The sequence below is a fragment of the Syngnathoides biaculeatus genome, chromosome 3 (assembly GCF_019802595.1).
Source record: "Syngnathoides biaculeatus isolate LvHL_M chromosome 3, ASM1980259v1, whole genome shotgun sequence".
NCBI lineage: Eukaryota > Metazoa > Chordata > Actinopteri > Syngnathiformes > Syngnathidae > Syngnathoides > Syngnathoides biaculeatus.
The window spans coordinates 5,236,365-5,262,762 of record NC_084642.1 but is presented as its reverse complement, the minus strand read 5'-3'; the positions used below and the strand labels follow the sequence as shown (position 1 = coordinate 5,262,762).

The 26,398-nt window shown below is 43.3% G+C and overlaps 1 protein-coding gene and 1 long non-coding RNA gene across 7 annotated transcripts; one reads left to right on the top strand and one right to left on the bottom strand.

Moving 5' to 3' along the window:
- The first annotated feature begins 393 nt into the window (after positions 1-393).
- LOC133497704 (uncharacterized) lies at positions 394-19,690 on the top strand. Of its 4 annotated transcripts, none has more exons than XR_009794089.1 (5): positions 394-564; positions 1,402-1,520; positions 4,751-4,851; positions 13,804-13,934; positions 19,554-19,690. It is a non-coding gene; the product is annotated as an uncharacterized LOC133497704 (long non-coding RNA). The 4 variants fall into 4 exon arrangements; XR_009794090.1 differs by having other exon boundaries at positions 19,537-19,690; XR_009794091.1 differs by lacking the exon at positions 19,554-19,690 and adding an exon at positions 14,116-14,272.
- mapk6 (mitogen-activated protein kinase 6) lies at positions 6,474-22,035 on the bottom strand. 3 transcript variants are annotated; one of them, XM_061813810.1, is made up of 8 exons: positions 21,863-22,035; positions 15,826-16,677; positions 14,283-14,600; positions 10,131-10,275; positions 9,809-9,973; positions 9,483-9,678; positions 9,242-9,362; positions 6,474-8,690 (listed from the first exon to the last, which is right to left on the bottom strand). In XM_061813810.1, exons 2-8 carry the CDS (start codon positions 16,060-16,062, stop codon positions 7,647-7,649), a joined length of 2,226 nt encoding a protein of 741 aa, XP_061669794.1. In that variant the 5' UTR covers positions 16,063-16,677; positions 21,863-22,035; the 3' UTR covers positions 6,474-7,646. The 3 variants fall into 3 exon arrangements, with proteins under 3 accessions (XP_061669794.1, XP_061669795.1, XP_061669793.1); XM_061813811.1 differs by lacking the exon at positions 21,863-22,035 and adding an exon at positions 17,895-18,098 and having other exon boundaries at positions 9,242-9,359; XM_061813809.1 differs by lacking the exon at positions 21,863-22,035 and adding an exon at positions 17,895-18,094.
- Positions 22,036-26,398: the final 4,363 nt, after the last annotated feature.

Here is a 26,398-nt window from a genome sequence, read left to right as displayed (position 1 = left end):
AGCATTTGCGAGTGACACCGCCCAGTGGAGATGATCCGATAAAGGTCAACTTTGTTATGGAAAACAGGAGGAATGATTATCATGGTGGAAATTTTTGCGTGCAGGCTGCCCGGAAAAGGGGCCACGCTGTTCGAGCATGAGAACAACTGATAAGTCCATATTCACTCGTTCCTTTTCAGGTCCGCTCGTTGAAATATTTGCACTGTATCAGTCATTCCACAATTTAGAAATGTCAAATAATCCATTAAAAAAAATACTGAAATTTGTCCTTTGACAAAATTTACTGCAGCTGCTGTAAAAGTGATGACTCATTTTCATTTAAAATACTAAATAGCACCCAAAAAAAACCCTCTTGATGACAAAATTACGCAACAAATGTAATGTAGAAAAAAAAATTTGAAATCAGCTTTTATAGCCTGTGATAAAAGTTTCTTTCTTGCAGTTAAAATGTTTTTTACTCTGATTTTAGTCATCTGTCAAAGTACAGTACACGCAAACCTGTTACTAAAATCTTTTCAGTGCTCAAGATCTTGATGCTCATCCCTGTGACCGTGCAGACCTAAAGTAAGTCACTTTTTTCTAAAATATTTTCAGACGTAATTTTTTTTTTTTTTTTTACTCAAACACGACCGTGTTGCGCTAATTATTTGAATACAACATTTCCAAAAAGCGCTCATTGCCAACTTCGTTGTCCATTTAGCATAGCGGCTAACACACCTACCACGTATCCTAGAAAAGGGGGCTATTCTTAAGTCTTGTTTTTCATCCCCCCCCCCCACACAGAGTTTTCAGTGGTAATGGAATGTATCTCCCCGAGTAATGCAACCCTATTCCTCAAATTATCAGTAAAACGCCTTTTATTCCTTTTAACAAAATCGCTAAGTTTGTTCTAGACCACTTAGCTTAGCAGCTAACAGCTCACATTTGTGCTGGAGCTAAAAGCCACTCTAAAGTCTTCTTTTCCATGTTTACACATTTATTCAATGTTTTCAGCTGTATTGGACTGCGTCACGCCAACCAATGTAAACCCTTTACTCAATTTATTACACATTTTCACTAACTTTTTAACTAAACCGCCAAGACTGTTCTTGACACACTTAGCTAACACAGCTAGCGTTTGCTAACTAACTTAAGCGCTAACCTGAGCATTTATTTGCAACCCTGTTAATATGTGTAATATATATATATATATATATATATATATATATATATATATATTTAAGTAGGTTTAACTTCAGTGGTTGGTTACATATTTTTTTATTTGATAACTTTATAATATCCATCCATTTTCTGAGCCGCTATTTATGTGTGTGTGTGTGTGTGTGTGTGTGTGTGTGTGTGTGTGTGTGTGTGTGTGTGTCTATATGTATGTATGTATGTATATATTCATTCATCCATTAGCCAAACCGCTCATCCTCACAAGGGTAACAGGAAAGCTGGAGCCTATACAAGCCAGATATCGACACCATCACTGAGCAGGAATCGATCCCTCGCTGCCCCGCACCACACTGAAAGTAAAGGTAGATATACTTGTTTTTTAAAAGACTGGTAAAAGTAGAAATACTGATTCGACTCCTTTAGTAGTGCACTGTTATTTTTGCTCCCCGGGGTTATGGAATGAGTTTGAATTGGTCTGCCTGCATTTCATTGAGAAACCACCCAAAACGACGCGGTGGTCAGTCAGGACAACTCTGTGACCTCAGTGCCGCTTGTAGTCTTCAAATGTGAGGCGTGATGATGCCTATTTATAAAGACACTTTGTGTTCTAACTTTAGCACGCACGGCTGCTGCCCTGCTCTGAATATGGACACGCTCTTGACAGACAGTTATGCGCGGCCATAGTTTTAGCATGTCCTCCGGCCTGCGTTCATTCAGCCACACTATACTGAACTCAGCCTCCATTTTTAACAGTGTACATATATTTTTTTGGATTTATTGTGTTGTTTTTGGGCCATATGAGTTTTGATTTGAATTCAAGATGCATCATATTTTACCATCCAATTTTGAACATAGAATTTCATTTGAGCATAAAAACAGTGTTGAAAATTTTTCCATCTTAAATTTGTTATATTTTTATGCCAATAGAATCGGAATTTCAATTCAAGACATTACATTTTTCTATGGCGATTTTTTTTTTTTTTTTTTTTTTTTTTCCCCTAACCCCCCCATTGAAATTGTACAAAAAATCTCATGTTCAAATTCAGCATGATAATTTTGTTCCCAATGACTGAATTTGCACCCAAGATGTTATTTTTTTATAGAGTTTTTTTTAAACCATCAGTTTTATAACATTGAATTTTTACCATCAAATTTATATTTAAATAACAATAGAAACCCATAGTAAAAATAAAATCAACACCTGTAAGTCAAATTTGATATTTTGCGGCAAATAAGATTGAATTTGACGCTAAGATGTTGACTTTGTCAACATTGATTGTTTTACCATCAAATTTCGTGTATAAAATTCCAAATTCAAATGCGCGTGCCACAAAAATACCGAAAGAGCTAAAAAAAAAAAAAATTAACCATCAGAAAAGTATATTGAAGAAAAATCAGCTAGCACAGATATATTTTACGGGGTTTTTGTCCCATTTAAGTTTCCCTTTGAATGCAAGACATTTTTTTCCCACCGATAATAATAATCAAAATAACAGTCTTAGATGTCACAGATAGACACTCTGTCTTCATAGTTGGCACCAATCTCGTGAAATGCTTTTTTTAAAAATGTAATTTCCTTTTATTGGCCTTCCAAGCGACAGTTGCATTTCCAACTTTGGATCAGGAGTTAGTGTGCAACCGTGAAGCAGTTGCCAGCTGACGGTCGCGGGTATTCATAGCTACAATTTCAAACGTGAAAAGGCTGCGAGGAGGCCGAGCGGCTGCACGGAGCCGTGCAAGCCTGCCCGCACAATGAGGGTCAAGGCGCAAAACCTATCGAATAAAATACTCTATTTAGGTCAGGGGTGTCCAAAGTCCTGCACGTTGTTGTTTTTTTTTTTATTATTATTTTTTTTATTGAGCCACCACATGTTGTAATGATTAAATTCAACCTGACCCGTGTCACATACTTTATAGAGAAGTTAATACATTTAAAGTGCTTCCTTCACAAGGGAAAAAGAGGAATTGTACCATGCAGTAAATCCCAGTGGCGGGTGATGCATTTGGTAGCTGGACCGTCAGGTGCGATTGGCCCGATTTAAGCAACCGCTTAAACGATCAATGCTAGACAAAAAGGAATATGCTGATTAATAATTGTACCCACGCAGTGATTCTCCAACTTTCGAACGTCTACCACTAATAGTACGCCAAAGAATAATTGAAATACCGTAATTTCCGGCCTGTAAGCCGCGACTTTTTTCACACGCTTTCAACCCTGCGGTTTATGCGCTGAAGCGGCTAATTTGTGCATTTTTTTTTTTTTTTTATAACGGAGGCACGCGAGCGGAAAAGGTAAGCGTGAGACCGGTGGAATATTTGCGCCGAGGAAGTGACTTTTACCGGTCCGGCCCTGTTCGCACTCGCGTATTACTGCCATGTCTCAGTGATTTTTACCAGTATGTTTTTTTTTTTTCAACTTTCCCTGTTAGCGCGGTGCTAGCGTTAAACTCTCTGTGTACCGTCTGTCTTTGTAAATATCTCGTGTTTCAATGTGGGCACTTGCGGCTTTTACACGGCTGCGGGATATGTATGTACCAAATGGTATTTCCTTTACAAATGCACTGGGTGAGGCTCATAAGCAGGTGTGCCCTGGAGGCCGGGAATTTCGGTAAATGTTCCAACTGTGCAAAAATGTTATAGTAGCACCAATTAAAAAAAAAAAAAAAAAATCCTGTCCAGTACATTTGTTAGGCTTGTTCAGTTGTACGTATTTAACTTTTTAGTGAAATATATTTGCATGGCGGCACTGTGATGCAGATGGTAAAGTGTTGGCCTCGCAGTTCTGAGGACCCGGGTTCAATCCCGGCCCACGCCTGTGTGGAGTTTGCATGTTCTCCCCGTACCTGTGTGGGTTTTCTCCGGGCACTCCGGTTTCCTCCCACATCCCCAAAACATGCAACATCAATTGGACACTCTAAATTGCCCCTAGGTGTGATTGTGAGTGCGGCTGTTTGTCTCTATCTGTCCTGTGATTGGCTGGGGACCAGTTCAGGGCATACCCCGCCTCCTGCCCGTTGTCAGCTGGGATAGGCGACCATCGTGAGGATAAGCGGCAAAGAAAATGGATGGATGGATATTTTCAAACATTTATTTTGCATTTACCTATTACATACCTATACACACATTTACATATAAAATTACATACGATACTATTAGATTTCTTTTTTTTTTTTTTTTAACGCCAGTATGGATAAAGGTGCAAATTTGAGGAATTGATTTTCTGCTTTCATGAATCATATTGTCCACCCTGTCATCCAAGTACCACTTACACTTATGCATTTTAATTGCATTTTGTATTTTGTAAGTATTCCATTCAGTTGTAACAATGTTTCATGGCGGCGCCTGAAGGCCTCGAGTGTCTGCGCGGCTTTTTATTTGTGTGAGGCTAACGATTGAATTTCTCCGTGAGGAAGGGAAGAAAGGAGAACTTTACAAGTGGCCAACAGTGTTGGGGTTAGCGTGTCGCTCCTTCGTTCCTATTCAGGGCACCTTTCCTTTCAACGCGGGTATTCCTGCTGCTTTAAATCACGGCGGACGGCGTTACCAAGGCGGCTCAAAAACAACACGTAACCGGCCTCGTTTCTCCCGACAGGAAGGCGCAATATTAAAAACGGGGATGAAAGGCCAGCTGTAGCTGATTACTGAAGGCTGCGAAGCAGACGTCAACCTTTGGACTACGTTTCTTTTCTTCAGGTCAGGCGTTGTATAAAATACGTCTCCATAAATGTGAATCGTGCTAACCCGTTTTTTCCAGCCGGTTCATTTACAACCGAGGCAAGGCCAGATGAAGTATGTCTACACCATGTTTATTGCTAAACGGATTTTGTTTCATTTTGACAGAAAAACTGGACCAAAATATTAACTTTTAACCATTACAAGCATTTTTTTCCCCACTAAATATGTTAGTTTGTGTTGGTAAAACCATCAGCAAGATTTTAATACAATCACTTCACTAATCCCTCTGAACCTTGAGTCTCTAACCAAAGCTTACTTGGTTCTCAAACATGACTTCATAATTTTCATGTCATGTAATTATCCAAGCCGCTTATCCTTACAAGGGTTGCGGGAAAGCTAGAGCCTATCCCAGCTAGCAAAAGGCAGACTACACCCTGAACTGGTCGCCACTCAGTCGCGGGGCAGATTGACACCATCACTGAGCGGGAATCGATCCCACGCTTCCCGCACTAAAGGCAGGCGTGTGTACCACTACACCATCAGTGACTCTTGATAATTATGAAAGTTTAAAAATGAAAACTGTCCAACAGCAACAACACTTAAGCAGTGTTGGTAGCGTGTTCGTATGCGATGTCACTATAACACAAAATAATATCGGTTTGAGTTTTTATTTTTGGAATGTATGAAAATCAAAAAGATGATAAATGTACCTACTGTGGAGAAATGTTGCAAAATGAATGACACTTCATTGGTCTTTTGTCCCTGGTTGGTTGTTTTTTTTTAAACGATAAAGAGCAAGAGGGCAAATTCACAGTCCCAGATCAGTTTTATACATTTTTAAATTGCAACCTAGTTGGCCACGTCAATATTTGTTTGCAACTATTTTACATGACTTCGATTTAAAATTCAATGTGGTAATAATAATTTAAAGCGTGTAACAAGCAATACAATACATGGACAAGTATTTATGTGATATGATTGAGCTAATTTATTTTCATTCAAATAATTATAAAGTGGGTGGCACAGCTGGTAAAGCGTTGGCCTCACAGTTCTGAGGACCTGGGTTCGATCCTAGAGCCGCCTGTGTGGAGTTTGCATGTTCTCCCTGTGCCTGCGTGGCTTTTCTCCAGGGGCTCCGGTTTCCTCCCACTTCCCACAAACATGCAACACTATTTGGACACTAAATTGCCCGTAGGTGTAATTGTGAGTTCGGAGTTCCCCTATTAGTAACGCATGCGCATTCATCACAAAGAGACTTTTCAGCACAGGGGAGCGCTCAGACCGTCACACCGGGGGCCTCGAGTTTGACTCCTGTGCGCTAGTGCGTGTAAATGTTAAACTGACAAGCGTCACCACATATGAGAAGAGCTTTCACATCATTCGTCATCTCATTCAACTTAACCTCGCAGGCAATTTAGCTGTCAAAGGCTTCACACTGTGTGTGTGTGTGTGTGTGTGGCGTGGAACTTTCATGTTCCTCCACTTTGTCAGGTGACAAAAGGACTACGTGGCAGCCTAGGGTGAAAACATACACGTTGCTTACGTCATCTGGTTAATTTCACTGTGGTTAAGCTGCAAAGTCAGTGCGTAGACCTTTTTTTTAAAAAAAAAAATTTAAAAAATGACACCAGACAGAGGAATGTTTGCCTTTAAGTTTATTTTTGATATTTTGTAGAACAGAGGAACCGATGATTACAAAAATGTTCATGTGTTCTACATGCTACACCTTAACCTAATTCAGCATGCTTGCCTGAAAAAAATACATAGAAATAAAAAAAAAGACATACAATTAAAACTGACGTACAATATACTCACCATTTACTTTAAATGTACCTTTCTCTTGCCTCCATGCACACATTTTGATACATTTTGATTTTAAAAAAAAATAATAATAATTAAGACTTTTAGGCGCTGCTTTAATCCACAACTGTTTTTCAACTACGAACAGGATGCACCTCTAAATAAAAAATATCAATTTGGAAAATAGTGATGGAAAAATGGAAAGCCTGAACACAGATGAATTTGCATCCTACCATAAAACAAAAAAAAAAAAAAAAAAAAAAAAAGGAACACTTGGACGCCCAAATAGTGTTGAAATGAAAATGGTCTGCTCAACCCCTCGCTCTTCAATAATCACATTGAAATGACACAATTTTTTTCCATAAAATAAATATTGCGCATCCGCTAGCAATAAATAATGATCACTGAAAAACAACTCACCATGTCAAACGCGAACGTGAGAGATTTCAACTGAGACCACTTCATCACTTCATGGTATGAGGATGGTCTTGGTGTGTAAAGCACTAGTGCGGCTTCGAGTGTCTCTCGCGGCTGTTACCTTGAGGTAGATAACACATTACATTAACGCCTACGATTAATGGTTGCTGCTGGCATCATGTGTCACATTTACAGTATGAAAGGGCTGTAAAGGAAGCTTTCGTTTACGTCTTCAAAATGAAACCAAAAAAAAAAAAAAAAAAAAATCTCGTCATACCTAAACAGCCAAATAAAAGATCCTCGTCCGACCTGCCTCGTTTCCGTTCATCTACAGTACGTAAGTGTGCGAGTGACAAGCCAGCTCAGCAATGAGGGCGTAGACTTAAACCCATGAAGGCCTGGGCGTCAAGGTTTCAGAGTGACCAAAACTCCTTAAATTAAGAAAATCACCCATTTCCACTCTTAAAATTGACTTTTAAAATAACATTTAAAAAAAAAAAAAAAGGTATGAAATGATTCAAGTAGAACACATCATAGACAAAAAAACAGAACAAACTAAACGGGCCGTGGAAGAGAGGACGTTGCTTTTTTCTTTTTTAATTAAGATGTTTGAAGATGCTGCTGTAGGTTTTGTGGGCGATCTGCGGGGAACATTTGACAGCGCAGGGGGTGAGCGACGCCTGGATGGATTTCAGCGGCAGTTCATCTGGGCCCAGAGAGTCCAGCTCCACGTTGAGCACGATCTCGGCGCTCCGGGTGAGGAGGCCCTCACCCGACTCTCTCTCCCTGGCCTCCGGGGTCTCCGTTTCCGGGGTGGCGGCGGACTCGGCCACCCCCTCCTCTGTCCGGCCGAACAGGTGGTCAAGGTAGCTGGTGTACGTGCTCCCCTTCTGGAAGTGACCGTCCCAGCACGCCTCGTCGATCAAGCGGCCGTTCTCGGCCGCCCGCTCCCCGGGGCCGAAGCCCTCCCAGGGGTGGGAGGGCCAGGGGCCGTCGCTGCCGCCTCCGCCCAGCTGGGCCAGGTTCACCAGGCACTTCTCCTCCTTCTCCTGACTTATGGACTTGGACATGGACCCTGAGCGAGGGGCGTCCAGCTGGGAGACAGACGAGTTGAGCTCGTTGAGGAGGCTCACCTCATTGAGTGCCACCTCCTGGCAGGTCTCGGGTTGCAAACTCAGTTTGATGGTACTGGCGATGAAGGAGTCAAAGTCGAAGCCTTGCTGACTTGGAGGTTGCGTCTGGTGTTTCTCCTGCTCTCGGTCCTTCTCTGCCACGCTTTGGGTTTTCTCGGCCTCCCGCATGGCAATCTGGGCCTTGACCAGCCCGTTCTTCTCGCACTTGCTCTTGGCCTTGCGGTCCGCCTTCTCCTTGCTCTGTTGCTCCTTCCAGTTGGAGAGGTCGATGATGAGCTTGGGCTCGTAGTAGTGGTTGACTTCGCTGTCCCGCCAGATGAGGTTGTCCAGGTAGGAGGGGGACACGGCCTTGTAATTGCACGTGTGGCTGCACTGAAGGTCGCAGTATTTGTTCTCGTGATGCTCGTCCGGCCACGACCGCTCTGACGAGAATGGAGTGGAGTAGTCGAAGGAGGGCTCGTCCAAAAGCTTTTCCCGGTCTCCGTCGGCGTATTTGCGAGGATCCACCTGTGACACACCACAGGTAGAACTCAGAAAAGCGAGTAATTAACTTACATGCTGATCTGTTATGTACAGTGGTACCTTCAAGTACCTACAAGTTTAATTAGTTGTGTGCCCTGAAAAACAGCAGGCACGACAACACTGCTAGCTGACAGCAAATTATGTTCTGCAAAATGGACGAACTCTATAAATTATGGTGGCAGGCAGTCCGGGAAACACCAAGTTTCTAGACCTTTGCCGTACAGCTGTGCAAGTACTCACTGCCACTAAATTTCACACTGTGGGCCTGACTGATAGACACTTCTATTACTACTGGCGGCGAACACACAGCGGGGATTAAACTTCAGCCCTTCCCCCTCCCCCTTTGGCTGAGACATATCTCAACCTCGCTCATAACTTGAATTTTTGCATCGTTTACTTGTCGATTGGGCAAGTTAGGGTACTCATAATTTCAGGTACTACCATATTCAGCCTCCGTGGTGTCTTTTGAAAAATCTGTCACAAGGACACCAACCAAGGAATGTTTGATAGTCGGGTTAATCTTTAAACTCGCGCACCTGAACCACTTCCTCGTCTGTGACGTCAGAGAGGGCCCTTGGGTCCACTTGGACTTCTTCGGGGTCATGAATGCTGTGCAAGTGCCAGTCAGCCTCCGACAACTGGCTCTCATGATACCTGCTAAAGAAGGCCAGGAGATAAAACGGTCATAAAACGATTCAATGGCTCCCGGGGAACATACCCGAACGTCCAACGTTTGAGCAACAAGCCGACTGAGAGAAGACGAACTTGTCAACACACCTGTCCCACGTGTGGCTGTGGCTCTGGTCCATGAGCAGGATATCGTCGACTTCATCTTCGATGTGGAAAGGATGCAGGGAAATGGGCTCGTCCAGGGGAAAGGAGTAGTCCGACATGTAGGGATGGGCCAGGGCCTCTTCCGCGGTTAAACGATCCATGGGGTTGAAGGTCAAGATCTTTTCTAGGAAATCCAGGGCTGCACAAAGAAGGAAAAGACAAAAATTGATATATTTGAAAGCTGCAAGCTTGATGCTAGTGTTACAGTAGATTGATCGACACCCTCCTACTGTCTCTGTTGGGGATTTAAATTTCCAGTGGGTTTTTACCTTGAGGACTGACATCAGGCAGCAGCTTGGTCAGCGGCGTTTGAGGTTTGGACATGTCGTTGCGGATAAAGACTGGTATGACGCTGTGGAGCTCCTGGCGGTCTTCCTCTCGCAGTACTGGGATGGATTCCAGGATCAGCTGCATCTGCTCCAGTTCGTGGGCCCCTGAGAAAGCACGCGAACATTGTGGAATATTCAACACTTGGCTTCATGTGTTGGGAGCGCGGCGAAGGAAGTGTTTGCTTTCTGCTGCGCCCCGGGCCGCTCCGATAAATGACAGTCGCTTTGCAAATACGGCATGGCAAACTGTGTCAACATTTACCCGCAAAGAGTGTTTTCCCAGTGAGCATCTCTGCAAAGATGCACCCGGCTGCCCACATGTCGATGGCTTTCGTGTAGTTGTTTGGTGAGAGCAGCAGGCGGGGGGACCTGTACCACTTAGTGACGAGACCTTCAGACAGGTGACCCTGCAGCAGAGAGAGAGAAAATGTGGCCGCTGTGAATGAAACAGCGCAAAGAGGGTTCAAAACAAAAAAATCTCCGTTGTTTTGAAACAACAAAAGATTGGCATGTAGTGCGTGCCATGTCCCTCTCGTGTGCAGGTTGTGCTCACAGCACACCAGACGAGACAAAGAGCGCATAGAGAAGAGAGTTGGAAAAGAGGCAGATCGCGCACGTGCAGGCCCTGTCAGCACTCTGAGAACAGGATAATCCCTCACTGTCACACTCGCACCAATCTGCATCAAGGACAGTGAACACAAAAGGGAATCCGGCCTCTGTGCCCTTCTGTGAAGGGAAAACTACACACTCAGTGGCCTCGTGCTTTGGTGGGTTTGTGGTGAGGCCAAAAGAGTCCGCTCACCACTGAACAAGCCTCCTGTTTCTGGCCTAATTTAGCTGCGAACGCTTATTGCCACGCTATCCTGAGGCCCGCCCCTGCTCACCACACCGCCTTCTTGTTCCGAGGGCGGCTGAAAAACCAGTCGACCTTAACGTCCACAGGTCGGGAGGCTTGAAAAGCCGCCATAATGACCGCCCCTTTCACTGGCTGCTATTTGTGAGAGACTGGGCACTTTGCTTTCTAACCAAAAGGTACAAATTAATTTAGAATTTTAACGGGTACATATGAAATCACAATGTTTATGAATAGTCGCTTTGCCAAGTCTCCGGGTAAAATTTTATTGATGGTCTTGCAAACCCTATCCTTAACTTGTTGTGCCTTTAACAGAATTTTTTTAGGACTCCAATTAGTCAAATTTACATTACATTAGTCATTAACACCATGTGATGCATTTTCACGTGGATGGAGAACCAGAGAGAACTTGTCAAACCAGCTGAAGGCATGAAGTCCATTAGAAGAACATTCCAGGACCACTAAACTCCCTCAAATTACAGTGAAACACTTCAGCCACAAAGACAGAAGAACTGCTAAAGTAGAACAGGTCTGGGCAGATGAGTAAGTCGAAGGAGGCCTCTGTACAGTGAGATCATCCTCATCCCAGGATGACTGTGCGCTTCAGTCAGAGGTGACCAAACTTAACAATATTTTTCAGTCCCAACTTAATCCATCACATTTCCGGCCCTGATAAAAAAATGGAACATATTGAACACTCTCACTGGCCTTGTGATCATGATTATCAGATAAACCACTTGAGTAAGTTTATCATTCTTAGCTGTTTACCAACAAATAAAGCCTTAGGAACTTTGGGGAAAAGCTTTAAAAATCTCCTCCGCTTTATCCGTGGATTGTTTGAGGTTTGGTCCAGACACCATTTGCTGGCTGAAAAATTGGGTCAAAATGTGTGGTTTTGGATTGTATATTGAGCTGGATTCTTGTGGTAATCCCTATGATCCCTTGAATCCCAAACCTTTGGGGTAGCACAAGTAAAATTCTTCTTCTTCTTGATAATATGGTTTCATTATAATATTATATCTTAAAGCTGTTTGGGGGAAAAATCTTATAAATACGTGCATAACCTTGTTAAGACATGATGTTAAACTACTACAAAAATGGCCCGCTTTCAACATTTCCTGGTTCAGCTATGCTAACCTAAATACACAATTACGGTGAGCAGATGTAGAAATTGAGTGTACATGGAACAGAGTGCAGTTTTAGACAACGATAAATTACATAAAGAAGACCCAAGCACTTTGGGTCAGATGGTTGCATGTGAATTCTTGTCACTATTATTATTATCGAGCCACCACGAGGGCCGAGTGGAAGGTTCACATGCACAGCTTGCTTCATAAAGAGGAGAAAGTTCGCTCTTCCCACCAAACCCGAGCAGGACTAATTCTAATTCATTCTCAAGGAATCAGGGGCTTTTTATTAAATCCACAAATCCAAAGGGAATGTGGGTTAAAGTTGAGATTTTCTTTAATACACTCAAGTACAAGAAAAGTCAACGTGAAGGTAACTCGTGTTCAATTCATTTCGAAGAGAAAGTAAAATGTGCCTGTGAAAGCAAACTTGTTAAGTGATCGAGTTCAACTGGCCAGTTGACACTCAAACACACCTTGTGCCTGCAGGACATCTTAGTAGCATGCCTCCAGGAGGGTGACGGGTTCATTTTCAAGTCTCGTTGGGGCTGTAACACAACACGTACGTTCCGATGGCTGCCGGTGCCATGTAAAGGGTAGAGGCTACCGGCGATACGGGCATTCCGACTCAGGAACCCACCACCCGCGACAGTGGCCCACAATTGTTATCACAGCAGCGACAGACAAAACACAGCAGCTCTGTTTGGAAAAGAGAGTAGCAGGTTCAAATCTAGCCTGACTGCACTGACAACAGGATTTGTGACAGTGGTAAAAAAAAAAAAAAGGGCCCAAAATGAGAAATAGACCAGCACAAGATGACTGGCCCCAGCCAGGCAGGTTTTCAATCTGAAATAGTACGCACGCTTTGGTATCAGGAAAGGTGCTTCTGTCCAGGCCAGAAGCCCCCGTGGAACAATGCACCAGGATTACAATAACTATTGTGAGAGAAAATCATTTCTTCCCAACCAATACACGCAATTGCCTTCCTCTTACTACAGCGGAAGGACGAGTATGGTCCCTCTCCGCGGCGTGACTCATGTGAGAACACAGGCAGGTGGGAAAATGGATCACAGAAGTGGGTGGAACACAATGAGCAGTTAAAACAAACATGTTTGTGTGAGTCGGCACCCCCCCCCCCACACACACACACACACACCCAAATGAAAGGTGGACGTTGGGATTCTTTCTTGCCGTGCTATGAATGAAGCAGCGCCAGCCAAAAGGGTCTCAGTCACGTGGACCCTCCAGACAGACCAATGACTAATCTGTGTCACGTGTTATTGTCTCACTGTTGAGGAGCGAGCGAGCAAGCAAACCTCCCCAACCTACATTTCAACATCACACCACCATTTGAGATTCAAATAGAATTCCCTCATCCCTTTATAAGCGTGACAACATGCACAAGGCCAATAAAACAGCTTCCATCTGGCTACAATTACAACAGGCAATACATCCCTTTCCCCGTACTAAATATAAGCAACTTACAGCTTCAGACAAGGGAAAACATACGCTTACACATTTAATCTTCAAACATAACCAGCATCTCATAACATAAAGTGAACTTCCACGTAAGGAAAGTAAGTGTACGGCGTTAAAGGATAACACGAATTCATACACTTCTGCAATGCTCAACCACAAATATTGTAGCACTCATGAGTGACAGTTAAAACGAAACAAAATGTTCAAGTGCTTGAACATCACGCACTCTGAACAGCCAACTTGGTCATTTCACACACTCGCTTTTAATGAAGCATTGTGCTACATGTAACAACTTGAAAATAACTGGTCTGGTGAGGATAAGCGGCTCAGAAAATGGATGGGTGGCCTATATGATCGTGCGTTAGTTTTTGACGCTCTCATTTAAGATTGGTTTCTTTAATCTTGCACATGCCCCCCCCCCCTTCTTTTTTCCCCCTACATATATTCCATAATTGCTTATTTTTTTAATATTTCAGAAACAAAGGGAAAAAATAATTCAACCAAGGAGGAGAGTCTGGTTGTCTTGAGTCGACCTTTGCGGATTACTTTGACCTGGACGACTGAGAATCGACAGATGGAAAAAACTCAAATTTTGTTCTGATTTTCAGTAAGTGCATTGCCATTTGTTTTTTAATTGGTGTCAGAAAACCAACTGAAACATGACTGCTAATTTTGCTACGAGGCTAAAAATATCTTTTTTTTTTTTCTTTTTTTTTTATTGCGTGCGTGTGTAATTTAAGATATTATCGGGCAAAGTGTTTTTCAAATGCTCAACATCTCCTGACAAGGGAAACAGGAGGCATTACCTCACGGAACCGCATCCCGTCTTGTTGACTTCCTGCTATGAAACTGCGTCACCCCTGGGATGGCCACATTACTGAGCGATAACAAACACGACACGGCAATGGGAAGCACTTAGCTGTTGAAGTCCCGCTGACTACATGGTTCTTCCTACCTTGTGGGAGTAGTGGGGATCCATGATGCGGGCCAGACCAAAGTCCCCGATCTTCAGCACCAGGTCCTCTGTGTTGACAAAGAGGTTGGCGGGCTTCAGGTCACGGTGGAGGACGTTGGCAGAGTGGATGTACTTGAGGCCCCTGAGGAGCTGGTACATGAAGAGCCGGGCGTGGCCCTCGGACAGAAGGCCGCGCTCCAGCAGCTGACACAGGTCCGTCTCCATGTACTCCTGCACTATGTATACCGAGTTGACCTCGGTCAGGGACACCACGTCCTCTGTTAGCCTGCGACCGCTGGGGCCCAACGTTTCGAAAACCTAGATAAGGACGAGGATGAGGAAAGGTTGTGGTCACCACTGACGTCATTTCTGCTACAAGTGCAGTTACCTTAATGTACGAGTTGAATTTGTTCCGTAACAAAGCTTGATGAGCAAATTCTGTTGCATGTTTTAAAAACAAAATAGCACCTAACAGGAAAAACATCACTTTGTACAATTTAATGTGGAGTGGGCAATGTGCTCTTAAAGGCTTCTTTGTACTTCCCCGCGCAGCAACTTATTTTGACGTTGTGTGCGGCAAGATACGCAGAGGGCTAACGCGCAGGTCACGTGACGCAATGCGGGCGCTGTCAGCCGCGAGATATTTAGACCTCCACCTCGGACTCAGTATGAATTTGTCCATTTCATTTCATCAGTCATACAGCTGTCCAGAAAAATCACCCCTTGACAGCTACTTCTGTTTGACCCAGTTTTGTATCCGCTTTGTCCATATTTGACCTATTGGCTGCCTCTGTGTAGAAAACCCGCAGCACTGGCTCACTCAGACCGGAGAGGTAGACATTTTGATGACCTGATTTCAGGAATCCCAGCAGAAAAACATCTGGAATTCGAGAATGTCTCGGCGATTTTAACTTTGACTTCATGTGTACTGAGGGACCATTAAAGACAATATTACATCCAAAACACTAGGAAAAAAAAGTTGGTTTGGCAAAAACACCATCTTAAAAATGAAAAGTGATTTCCCCTCAAAAAAATCTAATTTTAACAAATTTTCTGCCCCTGTCAATAAAAGGAAACTGCAAGAAAAAAACGAAAAAAAAAACGTGATAATATTTGTAACCTGGCTGATATGGTGCTTTAAAAAAAACAACCCTTAATATACTTTTAATAAAACCTCTTAAATGGTCAACAGGTCAGCATCCATACATGACCTAATAGTTATTCCCTTTGGGGTTAATATGCGACAACAAAACGCTAACGCGACTCCAGGATTGCATTCCAATGGGCTCTTTTCTCGTCATTTACAGAACAAAGTGAATTCCCAAAGGGCGTCCGTTTCTTAGCGGAACGTTTGTCACCAGTTGTCTGACGCGGCAATCGATTGCCATACCAAGTGACGAAATGATGCCGCTTCAGTAAGTGGTTCTGGAAGCTGTATGTGGATGTTTAACTCACTCATCCTACTCAAAACGTAAACACACGAGCTCTAAATTTGGGGCACTCGTACATCAAGGTGACACAAGATTGACAGCACAGCGCCTACCTTGACTATGTTGTCGTGGTCTAGGCGCCTTATAATCTTAATTTCTCGCAAGGCGTGCTTGACACTCTGGGGATCCGTCAAGATAATCTTCTTCACGGCCACGCGCTTGTCGCAGTCAGTGTCGACCGCTGAGAACACCAGGCCGTTCCCTCCGTAGCCGAGCGGCTTCAAGTCCATGTAGCGCGAGCCCAGGTCGAAGCCGTGGATGTTCATCAGCGACTCAAACTTCTCGGCCATGATGACAACTGAGGCTCTTGCGCCAACCCTCGCTAATGTTAGATTTAAGCCAGCCGAACACTAACAGATGACCCGCCCCTACAAAACCGCTTCAGCTGCTCAGCTAACACCTACCAACGCACCGCTCGGCTAACTCTGACCTCCACCGCCTCCCCTGTACAGCCGTGATTGCTAGGCTAGCGTGTAATTTAAGTTTTTCATCTCGACTGAGGACAATTTTATAACGTCAGCTCCACTCCTGGTGGGTGGCTCTGTTTAACGGAGCAGCTCACAATAGGAATGAACGGTGAGGCCAATTCAAAATGCACTGTTAGGCTCTGAAAGCGTCTAATTGCATCCTAACAGTGGTATACATTCAGTGTACAACTGGTCCTGAGCAGCTTCATGGGAAATGTGCCAGTATGCACTTTTTTTTTTTTTGCTTGATTTTTTTTTTTTTTTTTTTGCAATTTTTCTTTTAACTTGGAATTTTTTTCTCGATGGCGTAACCTAATCAAAAACTGCAAAGAGCCTGGCCTTTAAGATCAGAGAGTTAACCGTGAGCCTCAGTGATCAGGTGGCTCTAGCTCGCCACAGTCGCAATCAAAACTATCCTCCATTTTATTTGGCTATAACCTGAAAGTCAAAAGGAAAACACAAATGGAAGAGGGTCAACCACAAATTACACAGCATCGACGCAACTGCATGAAATGAAAACTGAAGTAGTTCGCATGAGAACAGTGGTGCCAAAAGTATTTAGAACTTAAGTAGTACTGAATGTATCGGTTTCCAATGACGTCACCGCAGTCCTGAGACCAATCGGATAAATTAATGATAGGTGATTCACTCATCACCTGTGTTCTCTGACCTCTACGACACACAAGATGGCGTAAATGGAAACCCATCCATAGATTAAATACATAGATACCTTTGCGGGTCTCAAATAATAACCTTTTAATTGACTTTAGCTCTACTTTCATCACATTCGCCAACCACAAAAACCTCATCTTTCAACCCGCAGAAAGTAGATGTTTTCAATTGTAGGCAGTAAACGTCAGAAAATTAATACTCCATGATAAATACAGGGGAAGAAGAGAAATCTACTGAAATACAGTGACAAAGTATTTGTCAACAAAATAGTACATACATTCAATATTAGCTTCTAAATGTAAGAATCCATTTCCTACTTATTGTAACATAGTTTTTACGACAGACATTTCACAGTACGTTTAAGATAAATGAGGCAGTTTTTACAGTGTAAATCAGTATTGCTGTATATTAATATATACACAAGTATACATAAACTTTCCACCGGTAATTCCCGTGTCATTAAAAGCAGCTAACCCCACCCGGCCGTTTTGACCGAGACGCCTCTCGGGGATGGTTTTTTTTTTTTTTGTTTGTTTTTTTGTAACATTTAATACCAAATAGAGAATTAATAATCACGGGCACACGGGTGAAAGAGACTATATTTCAGGGTTTTACACGCCAACACGACATCGACGGTGTTAAGAGACCCAAGTGGCGGAAAAGGGAGGGTGAACATTCACGAGCTCGGGGGAAATAAACGGGGACTTAGTGGATTTCTAAAGCACTCAACAGACAATACATATTTGGCATAAGAGATAAATGCGGGGAGTCGTGAAAACGAGACGAGTTTCGTGTCTTTTTTTTTTTTTTTTGGTAACGGAAAGCCTCATCGCAAAGACAAAGGGGGCCGTTGTTGGCGAGGGGACTGACTACGTGGTAACGAGAAGCTCTCCCGCTAGCACAAAGCCCACGTCGCTCGAGCCTTTCAAAGATGGCCCCGTCCAAGAGGGAGAACGCGCACCGAACACAACGGGGATACTCACGGTTCGTATTCGTCGCATCGGAATCGAGACGGTGTTCGGAATGAATCAAAGCCGGCGGAGGTTGGCTTGCGCTCCGCTGGCGGAGCTGAGCGGACCTGAAGCGATCGCCATTTAGCAACAGCTCAGACGCCAAAGGCGAGGTGACGTCACGCGGAGGCTTTCGCGGACCGTGGGGCGTTGCGACATCGCGCCGCTTCTCCTTCGAGCAATGTTGCTTTCGTAATAGGGTCGTAAAGTTTTACGGTTTCAAACTTTCCGATGGAATTCGTAGGAATCTTATCAGTTGAACGACACGGAGTCCGGTGAATATATTTTCGAATAATCCCGGATAAAATAAATATTTCATGCAAGTATATTGACAGTAGCTTGATTTTCGAGGGCCAGATTTTTTGTTTTCATTTATATTTGAATTTTATATTTTCTCCATCAAATTATGCCCAAGCCCCAGTTATTCCCACTGACTGACACAGATAAGCATATATTGATCCCCCGCAATTGTAACTTTGCAATTTGAAAGATTTTTGAAATTCACCAGTGTATATTACCATGCAAATTTACTGTAAACTTTGTGGAATTTGATCAGAAATTATCTACCCGTTTTCAACCCTGATTTTAAACACTGCACAAGCTTTTTCCGCTAAAACCTTTAACACAAACCACAACGTTTCTTAAAGTAGTCTGTACTCTTCTTTATGTTTCAGCATTTTAAAATGTGGATGGCTCTTTATTGTATGTAACCATGATAACACCCTACTTTTCATTGCCCATTCTCATTTTTTGACAGGCTTGCTCATATGTACAGTATTCGGCACATTTCAGGATGTATTTCGAATGGCAGTGAACGCAACATCATGGATAGGCTCTACGGCCACGTGACAACGTTTGATTCAAAACCTAACCGGAGATTTACAATTTGCACAGTAATATTTCAAGCAGAAAAACATGTCATTGCGTGGAATTGAAGGATCATTGCAAAACATGAAATAACTGCACTCTATCAATTTGACTATATTGCACTATATTCAGCTACGGCCGATGCATATTGAGTGGGAAAAAAAAATCATTACTCGCTATTTAAATGTATTGTTCTCCCTACAGTGGATCTCCTTACATAATGTTTAGGGAGCACAGATAGGGTGGTGATTTAAATCAATTGCTCACCCGGCAATGACATAAGTAGACAGTTATGCGGCCCTCCACATATTGCAATGAGAAAAGTTGTTTATTCTCACCTTGAGGTCTTCAATGAGTCCTTAAAAATCATTGTTTAGAGTTACTATCCAACACATGAATCATTCATCAAGCCACCCATGTTTTTTTTAGCGCATATCCTCATAAGGATACACGTGAATCATCTCAGTGCTTTCCGTATAATTGATAAGAGCATTAATAATCATGGACGATTCACTTTTGACAAGTCCAAAAATGGAGTAGTCACAAAGATTTAATGATAGCACTTGCGTCACTCTCCACTCCATCCCTACTACATCGTCCAATGTTGACACTGACAGCAGTGCTACTGCTACTGGCAAGACGCTCTGGCTCTTGCTGCTGTCTGTTATGTACTGTATGTGTTGTGAATATTCGCGTTCCTCTTGTCTTCTCCACTGCACCAACAAGTTTGTCACATCATTTTCAACAGTGCTTATCCTGGTTTAGGTCACGGGGCGCCGGAACTATAGCCAGCTGTCTTTGGGCAAAAGTGGACTTCACCATCAACTGGTTGTCAGACAGTTGGAGGCCACGAATAAACACTGTCACCGAGGGGGAAACTGAACTCATGCTGCCTGCACCAAAGCCAGGCAAGTGTCCCACCACATCATCAGTGACTTCCGACAAGTTTGTTTTTCTACCATTTTACTGAGTGAAGTCAGAACACGCACTCAGCCGGAATAGTCCATTGCATGAGAAGGGAGGTGGAACACTTGAAACGATCTTGTCGATTCAGCATTTTGATTGTTTTCAGTGTTTAAATTAAGGCTAAAGCAATGCATTCAATCGAAGAAAACATGCTAAATAATTTTTTATGAGTGTTTTGGGGGAGCCTTAGAAATCTTGCAGTCAAATTTGACTTTTAAAGGTAACTTTGCACCTGCCTTAGACTAAATAATGTCTCACTGTGCTTTTTCTGCCATTCCAAACAATTCATGTGTGTGCCCCCCCAATATGTTTGCGTTTGGCCCTCATTGTCTTATCATGTTGTCGTCAAATGTGAGATTATAATAACGGCGTATTGCATTTGCAGTGTGTCAAAAAGGAAAATCCCCCGTGGTGGTCTCACACACGCACAAACAAACACTCACCGCGGTTGGCGGATTTACAAAGTCCATCTGGCAGCACGCACGAAGCCGCAGCCTCTTCCCCCTTCAATCACAATCCAATCCGAAGGTTCGGCCCACCGAGCGCAAACATGAAAGCCTCGCGTTTGCTCTAATCGTCTCGCCTCATTCACGCCCGTGCGAACGCTGTGAATGGGAGGACGGGCGCGTACGGGGCGGGACGGGCACGAGCGCACATCGCAGCCGCAGCATCATCGCCATCCGCAAGGTACGCCATGTGAGCGGCCATGTGCTCCGCGATGCAGATAACGCCTCAGCCTCAGCGTCAGCCTCAGCCTCAGCCTCGCTCGGGCCGGGGCGGGCTCAGCTCAGGCGCGCCCAGCGGACGCCGTGCGGGATGCGGCGGACCTTATTGGTCGGTTTTAGAGCTCGGTTAAATAATGTATGTACAACTCTCGTATGCAGCAACTATCCATTTTGATTTTCTGAGACGCTTATCCTCACCAGGGTTCCGGGAGTGTTGGAGCCTATCCCGGGGGCACAATGAGACAGACAACAGTCACACTCACAATCACACCTGAAGACGAGGCTTACAAGTACATGGAACTTATACAGAATATCAAGGATATCAAAGAAATACACAAATTCCTCTCTTAATAATTAAAGGCTTATGCAGTACTTATAGTAGTGTTTAATTAGGCTGTCGAGGTGAGTTGATGTTGACAGTATACTTTAAGCCGGTGTTTAGCCTCATGACGCCTTATTTTCACTCGGGCGCACCGTTATGTAATAGTTCCCTGAACGCTGGCATGCTTCAGGAGGTTTAAGTGACATGCGGAAAAGTAACGCGGTGCGGGTCACATTGCAGGAGCGCCATTGCAATGATGCCTGCAGTAAACCTAACATTTATCTAAAACTACCTATAAAAATTCTTTTATAAAAATGACCCTGAACAGGATGAGCGGTATAGAACCCGGACGGATGGATGGCGTAAAACAGCGCTGTACCTCGCGGGTATCGCTTTCTCTCAAGATGAACAGATCCACATTCATAGATTTCCAATATGTTTTTTTTTTCCAAACACGTTTTTTTCTCTTCATCTTGAGGTCAACGTCGACAGGAGGCCCCACTCCTTGACAGATTCGCACATTAAAAGACAGAAACTCTCTCACTGATTTCAATCATAATTCAACTGAGAGTTCCTGTATGAAAAGCTCCAAAAAAAAGCTGACATTTGGTAGACATTGACTTTATAGGATTATAACAACACTTTTAATTAAAAGTCAGATTTATAGGAAAGATTTATTGGCGCTTGAGCGCTGTTGTCTGTCTCCGTGTCCCCCGCGATTGGCTGGCAACCAGTGCAGGGTGTACCCCGCCTCCTGCCCGATGACAGCTCGGATAGGCTCCAGCACTCCCCGCTGCCCTTGTGAGGATAAGCGGCTCAGAAAATGGATGGATGGAGGTTGAGAAAATCAGGTCTTGTTTGCGGAGTGCAGAGTGACCTTTTGTGTGACAAAGTTTACGCGCGTCTTTATTATCACCTCCTGACAGCGACACAGATTTTCTTTATCTCCAATTCACAAGTCATAGTGTGTCTCCCCCCCCAACCCCCTCCTCCTCCTGCATTATTGTGATACTCAGTAATTGTACAAATCAGAGTTATATCACACTCACGTTGCACCTTACCGAGGTTGAAGATCACCCGATGTAACATGGTCTGCCAGCGACTAGTCCACTTAAAGTAATAGATCCAACATTGCTATCAGGGAGTTCGACCGGTGCAGGGGGGATTTCAGTATACTGTAGATCCAGTCAATGTCTAAAGGTGCTGTCAGAGCATCGGCGATGTGTCGTCCTACTCCATGTGCCTCTGTTTTGTGAGGTGGCGCTCAATGGAGTCCTAATATAGGCCAGGCCAGGGAGGGGAGGAGACTCCTGTGTATGGCCTGGCCTGTCAAGTGTGTCACCCCCTACTACCATTTGTGTCCACTCACTGCCGCTCTTCAGCTATGCCAGCGTTTCGGAACCTCTCTCGAGTCAAAGCATTTACTTTACATTCTCATGCCACACCGCCATATAGAATTTGCCACAAAAAATACATATGGGTCGTTCCGGAATTTTTGAAAAAAACATTCCATTGTTTTTGTTTTTTTTAAGTGTTTTGTAAATAAAATCATTATTATGGTGATAAAGGGGATGAAATTTTAAAAAATATATATTTTTGTTCTGTTGTTGATTGTAATAATACAAAACAAGCAGCATGGTGGCTCAGCTGGTAAAGTCTTGGCCTCACAGTTCTGAGGACTCCGGTTTCCTCCCACATCCCAAAAACATGCAATAATGAATTGGACACTCTAAATTGCCCCTAGGTGTGATTGTGAGTGCGACTGTTTGTATTTCCAGCACTCCCTGCGACCCTCGTGAGGATAAGCGGCAATGAAAATGGATGGATGGATGGATGGATGGATAATACAAAAGAAATAATCATGGGTCATGAAGTCTAAATATTGTATGCAAGCTGACCTTTCTTTAGTTCCTAGCATAGCAGCTACTGTCGTGCTTGGTCTATTGATCCAAATTTCCATAGGTTTGTGCATCACATCCTTTGACAATAATTTTCTTGAGTTTTGTGTCACTTTTAGTGAGGCATTTTCTAAGTTTCTATCATGCAAATGCAGAAAGTCAGAGGAGAGTTCTGTGAAGAACCATGGCTGCAGTTGCTCTCCCATTTCACCCTGGTCATGGTCACCCTTCCCTTGAAACCATTTTTCAGTCCTTGTGGTCTTCCATGTTGGCTTTGCCAGAAGAACTCTCGGTCTTCAGCACTATCGTATCAAACCGAACTGCTGTAGGCGTGGCAGCAGCTGACTGTTTTCAAAATATCTCAATGGGCATACGCTATGATTGCTTTTATTTTGTTTTGTTCAATATCATTAACCGATATTATCATCAGAATCACTATAAGCGCACCTAGAAGCCTTTAATTTTCTCAAAAGCTGATAGTGCACCTTATAATCAGGTGCGCCTTATACATGGATCAATATTGGGCCTGTAGCCCAGCCCATCTAATGGATGCATAACATAACCCCAGCCTCTACTGTCGCGTCTATTCTATGCGCCTTATAATGCGGTGCGCCTTATATATATAAAAAAGGCTTTAAAATAGGTCAGTCAATGAAGGTGCGCCTTATAATGCGGTGCACCTTATAGTGCGAAAAATACGTTAATCGGGAAGCCTAATGAGATGTCGAGTGGATACGACCTTTCCAATCATAAATAAATAACTACAGAATTACCAATGGCACTATTGTACCAGCGTGAGTACAAGTGCACTGTAGGACTGACCAATACCAAGATCTAATACTTGATAATGTCATTGCAATAGTTATTGCCAACGTGATTGAACTTGTGGGGTTTGCCGCTTCTGTCGCTGCCGAGCACAGGTCTTCGTCCATTTTGTAAAGCATAATTTGTAGCCGGCAATCAAAGTACAGTAATGTCCTCCGCGTTTACTCAAAACTTGGCGTTAGGGTTAGTGATCATCTACCCTGTAAAATCCCACACAGATTTAATTTTTTAAACCTTCAATTGAATTCTGGTGACACCCCTGACGGGGGGTTGTGCCTCAAGCCATAAAAACTCGTCCCCATGAATTTGATTTGATTATCAGCATTAGTGGCCTAATCCTGATTACCCCAATTGAGAGCAATGGCATAACATTACGTGTCATCCAGATTGAGCCCCAATGATCAATGATGGCGTTTTACCATCCGGCATGAGCTCTTACATAACATCTGAAGGTGCGGAATGGACCGAGATGACGAGCCTGACTTGCACTCTCAATGTCAACGCGCACACACACACACACACACACACACACGCACGCAGACCATGTCAGATACCAAACACACAACTCTGGTATTTCACAGTCTTGTGAAAGAAGCGCACTCAGAACATGTTGTTTCTCCAGGTATGAATAAATAGAAGCACAGATACCTTTATGAAAAAGGAAAAAAAAAAACAACTGGTAGAAATAGAAGTAGTAATTGGACTCTATTACTCAAGTAAAAGTATTTATAATCGATTACTTCCAACCACTGACTGTGAGGGTCTTTCCAGAGTAAGGTGGGAATAAAATTCTCGCCCAGATTTCCCATAGATTCGATCCGAAAATGAGCTCACATTACCGGGGTAGTTCAGCTGTATCACGCCACCTCTTTCTTTCTATTATGCGCAGTCGGCGTGTCATTTCATTTCTGAACCCATTTGGCTCTTCGCACAGAATCGGAAGATTCCTCTGCAGCGGAAGGACATTAACTGGCGGTTTCAACCCGCTGCCCTCCTGCTCCGAGACGCTTCTCCGATCCCGCGTCGCCGCACTTCCGCTCAAAGGTGGGGACGAGCAACAAGGAAAACACACACAGCCCCCGACAACACATCGACTGTATGTCACTAACAATTCCTCATCAACCTCTCAAAATGCCTTCTTTGAAATCTGCTTTCAAATGTTTGTTTTTGTTGTGATAATCTACGCTTACAGTAAATGTTAATGAGTCACACTTTGCAGTAGTTTCATGAAATGGTAGGGACAGCAAGGCGGGGTCGGCTTCAGGCCAAGATGAAGTACTCCCTTTCCACTTAAATGCAGAGTACTAACGAGAAAGTAGTTATTAATGAGGTTGCTGCCCGTTTAGACAGACGTTCTGTGTACTGTTTGCGTGATGTTTTAAATATATTAATCTCCTTTGGGAATTTTTAAAGTGACCGTCAATTTTACAATTTGACTTCAAATGAGAGGTTGGGAGTCATCTTTCGTGCTTCCGGGAAATTCAACTGAACCTTTTGTTCTTTGCAGTTACTTTACAAAGACGAGATTTGGGTATTCAAACATATCGTCACCGTCGGGTGGAAACTTCCGATGTCCAAATATGGTTGATTTCATATTTTTTTCACAAAAACATGCTACTAGGAATTTAAAGTGTTGACAACAAACACTACACTGTCTGAGAAATGTAAAACTGTCTCTCCCCTTTGCGGGATTATGTGGCGACGAGACAAAAATTGAGATAACTTGTCGAAATACTTCAGTCAATTACATTTGAGTATGCTTGTTTTATTAAAAATTAATGGCTGAAATGCTTTCGTTAAAAAAAAAAAAAGGAATCGGTCAGTCAAGAAGGAACGGGCATGCAGATTCACTTCCCTATGCTGTAATTAAACCCCCCCCCAAATCTTTGCTGTCCTTTTATCGGGTTGTAAGATGATTGAAAATGCCCAGGATGTCCTTTTCCAAGCTATTCTACTGAGTCTTTTTCAATTTAAATGTGACAAACAGTGTTGCTCTCTTTGATCCTTGGCGACATCTAGCACCTCGGACCTCTTCAGTTGGTCATCGGCGCATTTCCGTCTGATGACAGTGTGCTTTGAACGGCCATAACAAGGGAAACACCTGGTTTGTTTTTCTTTAATCCCAAATTCTTCTCTGTCTCCAGCCACTGCATTGTCATTTCATTTGCTTTATTTATTACCTGCCATGTTTCAACCTGTCACAAATTTCTTCTGGGAGTTTTTGGTTTGGCAAGTCCCTACGACTAACTTCCTGAAGCTACGGCTGATGTAATTCCAACTATTTGTGTGTGACGTTGCAAAAGTCTGCCTTCAGTGACATAAGGGGAGACGGTTATGCAAGTTATAATTGTGTACGACTGGAACAGAGCCGAGAACCACGCAATTACATGTGTGATATAATATTATAGGCATTCTGTTCATGTCGCAAGCTGAAAGTAAGTAGTAGTCACCTTAATACTGTTGATCCATATCTACTATCACTTGGGTGTCAGGAATCAGCTTCTGTGATTTGAAGCAGGGGACAGAAAGACTGAAATGAACCCTCAGCCATTCCTTAGATTTAACCGACAACCGATATCAAGAAAAATATATCACGAAAATATCTCTTCCTTCCTAAAACTTCCTTCCAAAAGGACACTTTTCAATGGAATCTTTTCACCCTTTCCCTCCTTTCTCACTGCAAGAGTCATAAATCACCGTAAAGATCATGAAGCACTGATAACCATGACGAGAACATATTGTCTGTAATAGTACCATGACTTTCTAGTATCAGGTAAACAAAAGCTGGCCATCATAAATGATGCCAGTTAATTGTGGTAATATCAATCCAGCACCTTTTGTAATGCCAGGCTTTTTACAACCCGCAAGGCTCTG